This window comes from Aptenodytes forsteri, unplaced genomic scaffold (assembly GCF_000699145.1).
Source record: "Aptenodytes forsteri isolate BGI_AS27 unplaced genomic scaffold, ASM69914v1 Scaffold284, whole genome shotgun sequence".
NCBI classification, from domain to species: Eukaryota; Metazoa; Chordata; class Aves; order Sphenisciformes; family Spheniscidae; genus Aptenodytes; species Aptenodytes forsteri.
This window is the reverse complement of record NW_008794445.1, coordinates 1,260,617-1,266,916: the sequence shown is the minus strand read 5'-3', so window position 1 is coordinate 1,266,916 and position 6,300 is coordinate 1,260,617. Positions and strand designations below refer to the sequence as shown.

Sequence of the window (6,300 nt, the reverse complement as noted above, 5' to 3'; positions counted from 1 at the left end):
TTTATGCTGAGGGTGGTAAAACACTGGCACAGGTTGCCCAGAGAAGCTGGGGATGCCCCATCCCTGGAAACATTCCAGGTCAGGTTGGACGGGGCTCTGAGCAACCTGATCTAGTTGAAGATGTCCCTGCCCACAGCAGGGGGGTTGGACTAGATGACCTTTAGAGGTCCCTTCCAACCCAAACTATTCTGTGATTCTATGATTCTATGATCTTTGTCAAATAATATAGCAAAGTCAGGAGAAAACGTCCTACCTCACAGGTAACATAGCTGAACCTACAGAATTTTTTGAGACCTGATCAGATGAGCTAATAGTAATGTTATCGTAACCACAATACTCTTAACATATGAAAGGAAAGATTTATAGGAAGAAATAATATTTTTTATTAGTAAAAATTTTATATTTGAAAGAAGAAATGTTTTTTTGGAATGCAAGCCCACCTTCAGGTCTGAAACCAAAGCCTTTTACCGATCACAGACTGGCAGCTCTGAAAAAATGCTCTTATCTTACACCACTTTCTTTACAGCAGAACCGGGGAAAAAAAAGGCTCCTCTTCCTCAACACAGCTTATTACTTAGAAAAAAAAAACCCCTAAGAATAAGGGTTATTCTTAGGGTTATATAACATATATAGGTTATATATATAGTTATATATACATAGGTTATAACATAGTTAAGATTAATTCTATCATGCATAAACAGCCAAACAACTTAAAAGAAAACTATATAGTACTTTAACACTTAGAAACAGAAAAACCCCAGCAGATACAGGCTTCTGCACCTTCATAACATTTCTTGCCTATCATTTTCTGTTACCTGCCCCTCTCCCTTTCTCTCACTGCACCTGACGAGTCCTTGGGTTTTCTTTCAGTAATATGTCTTCTTCCCCATGGTTCTCTACAGCCTACTTTATGTATCCCAGTAATGTTCTCTTCTTACCCTTAGAATATGCTGTGATACACTGCACCTTAACATTAAGAAAGGTTTCCTGGACTTCAACAATTTTTTCTCATTTTTTATTTACCCTTCTATTACTGTCTGGGATTTTTCACCTTCGACAATACCTATTTCATGCCAGTAGTGGAAAGGTAAAGATATGAAAGCTCCTTGGAGACTCTTGGATCTATTTTACACGCACACAAAAGAGCAACAAAATTGCTTTTAAGAATATAAGTTCTCTTTCCAAGGTTTCCAAGCCTGTCTTCTTCCGATAGCATTTCATGCTGTTAAGTCTGCATTTCCTGCCACGAGTTTTGCCTCAGGCAATCTGCTCTTATTGCAAGATGACTGTGATCTGTCACAGGATCATGAGGAGGCTAAACTGTTCATTGTGGATAAGCCAAAAGTTTTGAAAAACATCAAAGGGACATATTTGGATTGTCTTTCATGCCAAACCTGTGAAGGCCATTGAGAAGGATATTGAGCTATTTCAAGTCTTTCAACATGTTGTACCAGAAGCTGGAAAAGGGAACTGGCATTTATTTGTTCCTAGGTTTGAGGGTTCATTTTCATCAGATATTTGCAATCTCTTTCAGTTACCTGTAGCTTTGGTTTTCATTAATATTTGCCCATTTAACAGATTTCTGTGATCCTCAAAGGTTGCTGCCAGGAAAAGTAATCATCTGATTTCAGGTTTTTGAAAAGCTGAATAGCCTGCATTTTTGATACATCCTTTTCCTTGCCAGTGATGGATTCGTCATCAGATACAGGCTTCCCAGGTGTTGTCTTGCCTTCAGAAGGTTTCTTGACTTGGTGGTCTTCCTGACTAACATCCGTCTTCATACTGGATTTTAGGCTGTGGAAGCAATAGTCACCAACCTGGCAAAGGAAAACTGGCTCACTGCTGTCAGGGTTTAACACCACCAAGTTACACTTTGACAAAGCCTGCTTTCTAGGAAGATCGTTTCCCTTCTGTAAGACAGGCAAAGAAATCTTTGTGCGTTCTGAATGTCCATGGAGACCTAAAGGGACAGTAATATAGTCTCCAAATGTATCCAGGTGCAATTCAGGAGACGAGGTTGGTGCTTGATGTGAAACTGAGACCATGACACCAGTTTTCCCAGGAGAAAACTCATGGCAAGAGTGGTCACTGGGGGTCCTGTGAGTCACAAGGCAACTCCGCAGCAGTGACAAGTGGCGGATGGGGGGAGTCGACAGCTGATGGCAGTAACAGGCTCTCTGTGGTGACGTACTCCAAGGAGCACTGCTGAGGAGATGTGATACAGCTAAGAGCCTTTGGAGATTTCTGCTCTTCTGTTCTCACATTCGTGCCTTTCCCACAGGCTGGTGGGGCCGGTGAGACTTCTTTCTCATTGTCGAGGTGCTGCATCATATCCTTCTGCTCTGGGAGCAGGAAGGGCTGTGGAGGACCTGCTCCTGGCTGTCCTTGCCCCTGTGGAGCCTGGGGACAGTCTTCCTTTGGGAGGGTCACATGCTGAAGGGAAACTGATTTCTCACAGACTCCCACTGGGTCCACTGCCAGGGTCCGATGCATATCAGGCTGGGAGGACACCATTGGGCTGTACAAGTATGGACCATTGAAAGCAAAGCAAGGGATTGCTCTCTTGGAAGCAATACTTGCATCAGCACTGTTTCTCCTTGAAACATGAAAGGAATGGCCAGCAATCTGACTTGCGCAGGCAACTGGGGCATGCTCTGGCTCATTTAAAGCATGGTATGAGTTCTGTAGGTCCAGTGCAAAAGGGGAAACATCTGCCTTTTTAGCCTGCCCTTCAGGAGACTCTGCCAAAGTCTTCATCTGCCTGAATGCGGGAAAGTTAAAAGTTGCTCATGAGAGATATTATTGTGGTAAACATTAAATATAAAACAAGCTTAGTTGAAAATACTTATAGCTACACATAGGGTTAGAAAAAGTCTTTCTTGGAGAAGCAGGCTAACCCAGACTGCAAAAAATTGTATCCCTTCCTCAAAAGCAACTGGTATAGCCTTTTTAGTGACAGAACATTTGATTATAGTCTGCCATGACTTAGGGACCTCCTTGAGACTCCTGTCTACAGTGTCACTATAATGTGCTCTTCACTCACCTGTCCACAACTTGAAGGAAGCTAGCCTGCTCCATCTTCTCTGAAAGGTTGTAGTTGTTGAAGTCCAGCTGGCTGCTTGTTGGCCAGTTTCCTAAATGTACTTTCTGAAAATGAAAAAGCAGACATGACAAAAGAGCACTGTCTCACTGGCAGTAGAATCAAGAACTATACATTCCTAATGGACAAAGAAAACAAATAGGAAAGCCTACAGCATCTGGCAATAGGGATACAACTTCACTAATATGACTAGAAGGTGTATTATGTTCTCCAGCAGACAGTTACTTCAAACCCGTATTGCCTTACAACTGACCTAACTACAAGTACTCAGTGAGCCAACTAGGAAAGATGCCCTCCTAGACTTGTTATTTGTGAATACTGGAGGACTTGTGGGAGATGTGATGGTGGGTGGCTGTCTTGGCCACAGAGATCACGAAATGGTTGAGTTTAAAATTTTCAGAGAAATAAGAAAAAAGGACAGCAGAGTTGCTACCTTGGATTTTAAAAGAGCAAAATTTAAGCTACAGTTCCCTCTTACCCCTAGGTAGCTCTGGATCAGGAGACTCTTGCTGGGGTTCGGAATCTTTTCCTCCCACATTTGCTTCTTCCTGCAACAGCAAGACAGAGTTTTCAAGATTTGCTTCTCAATGTGGCTGCAACCAGAAAAGGCTGTACCCCGTACACCGTGCTGCTCTGCACAGCGAGGCGCCACCAAGGCCCTGGAATGTCGCCACACAACTCTCACCCTTGCACAGGCATGCACAAGGCTGCCCATTGCACACCAAGGCTCATCTCCACATAGACCTCTCTCCCATGGGGGACAAGCAGTGTCTCAGTCTCTAGGCCACCCACGCGGCCAACACGCTGCTAAATCTCCTAGTCACAACGCAAGCCTACCTGAGGAAATACTTATAGCTGCAATAAGCAACTATTAGCAAAGCGATGATGAGAACTGGGAGCATCACTGGGAGAACCACTGGTGGCAGAACTGAAACAGAGAAAAGAGAAATAGGTATCCACCTGCAGAGCGGCTGCTTCCCGTAACAGGTTTTTCACTCTGGTCACTCTTCATGCAAGCAGATCAGGGAAAGGTAGGTGGCATGTCACGGGATGGGATCAAGAGGCCTTCAAACTGTTGGGATACCCTCCAAAGTCAGAGAGACCAAACGTGGCCTGAACAGCTTACTGACCAAAGGAGTTCATCGTTTCCTTCACCGATTCTTTTTCACTTTTTACTGACATCAGAGTGAACACTTTATGCTAATAAAAAGATGGTTAGGTACCCTACTCCACCATGAACAATAGGCATGCCTTCAGGCATCTTAGGTCTGCCTTACTCTGCACTGTCCTGAAGAGATGGGGTCTCAGAGGTTTTCTAAGAAAGAGCTTCCTCTGCTGATGGCCATAACTGATCATCAGCTACATACCTATTTCTTCCTGAGTACACTCATCAGAATCTGCCTACTGTCTTACCACTGCAAGCTTCCTCAGGACAAATCATATAAGATCATATTACTTTGGGCACAAGACCATATGATAGCAGACATTCTGCCTCTAAGTCCAGGAACAGCAAAAACATGTAAAGGTTCCTATCTCCAGTAGACTCTACTGTGTGTTTTACGCAACCCTATAGGCACTCTGCAAATATAAAAGACTGATGGCTTATATTCTGTCTTCTTGCAGTCTCGGGCTCTTCAGTCCCTGATGGCAGAATGGACTACTGGAATCAGGAAACAAGGATGATCTTTTGGGCAGGATCTCTGCTTGATTCTTCATGTGAAAACCTTTACGCTTGGTTGTACTCACCTTGTGAAGGGAAGTAGGAAGAAGCTTAACAGGTCATTCCTGCTCACCTCCTTCATTAGCATTGCTGCTGTACTGCAAGGTCACAGACAGGACAGCTACCTACCTTGTTGAGCGACGCCAGCTAGCTCATGGCTGGACCAAATTTCAACCCCAGCTGGGAGAGTGTATTTATCTATAGAGGCATTTCAGCCATCAAGAGTCCACAAAATCTTACAGAACTAGCCTGCGTGAAAAGTACCATTCTCAGTCTTCCAGCTGAACTCCTCACTCCACTCACTCCAAGGCCCCTCATAATCCGGAGGCGTATTCACCCTTGCACGCATTTTCCCCGTATATTCTGTAGATGATGCCAACATCTGCAGGGTGAAGATGAACGGAGGTTCATCATTGCTGATATTTAACTTCTGGAGAGTCTAGGGAGAAGAAAGAAGCACACGTGATGAAGGTGAGAGGAACCGTCCTTCCCATTTGCCCAGCAAAGAGAAATCCAGGACTCCTGCACTTTCTAAGGCTTACCTTTCCGTATTGGTTGTTTTTCCAGTACTCGACTTGGTATCTCTGTTTTATGAAGCCATACTGAAAAGTGTGTTTTATCCACCTCAGTTCATACTCTTGGCTCTCTGTCACTGTTACTGACACATTTGCAGGCGGCAGCACCTTAACTGGAACACACGGAATGTCTCAGAGTACTAATCAACATACTGGTCCAGCACTCCCTTTCACCACTGTGAGTAGTTTCCAGAGACTGAAAACAATGTTGGTTTATGCAATGTTAAGAAGTCTCAGCTTTTTAACACTTCTTAATCCCCCGCATCTTCATGTTCTAGTCAAATACAGTAAACCAGCAGACCATTAAATAACAGAAAATCCATATCCATTGATATTGACAGCACTCCCTGTGTACAGAAAAGCCGTAAAGCAATATTTGAACCGGTCCACCACATTTCCAGAGATTGTCAGCTCTCTTGGAGCTACTACCTGATAGTTTCACCCACTGCAGGAGCTCTCCCAGCTTTAGCCTGTGAAAAGCAGCACCAGTACCTCCAGATACATGCAGGCAGAGATGATCCACCTGGCACACCTCACTCAGCAGAGGAGTCCTACCTCATCCAGTGCTCCGGGGGCCACTGCACAAACCCACAAGAGCTCCAGTGGCTTCTTGAGACATCACATAGTGACACACTCCCCACAAACACCTCTCACCACAGCTCCCTGTCACCTGGGACACCCGTGAAGGTCAATCACGGAGAAGTCAGCAGGGTGACAGTCGCTCACTGAGGAGCTCTGGGTCACAACCCACATTTCTGCACAGCAGTTTCCACCGCTGCCACCTTTCTCCGAGTAACAAGTGCCACTGAGGAACTCCACACCCACAAGCCACCTCTCCCAGACCTCTGACCTGACACCACATCCAGTTCCTTTCTTCATCAGTCCCGGACTCTTCCCCTTCCCAC

General features: G+C 44.8%; 1 protein-coding gene across 1 annotated transcript in view; it reads right to left on the bottom strand.

The window, feature by feature from the left end:
* Nucleotides 1-1,570: 1,570 nt before the first annotated feature.
* Nucleotides 1,571-6,300, bottom strand: part of LOC103907844 (cytokine receptor common subunit beta-like) — an 11,924-nt gene continuing 7,194 nt past the window's right edge. The window contains 7 exon segments of the mRNA XM_009290083.2: nt 1,571-2,088; nt 2,090-2,761; nt 3,044-3,147; nt 3,579-3,648; nt 3,938-4,028; nt 5,085-5,259; nt 5,363-5,503. Coding sequence (XP_009288358.2) covers nt 1,572-2,088; nt 2,090-2,761; nt 3,044-3,147; nt 3,579-3,648; nt 3,938-4,028; nt 5,085-5,259; nt 5,363-5,503 — 1,770 coding nt within the window. The 3' untranslated portion in view covers nt 1,571.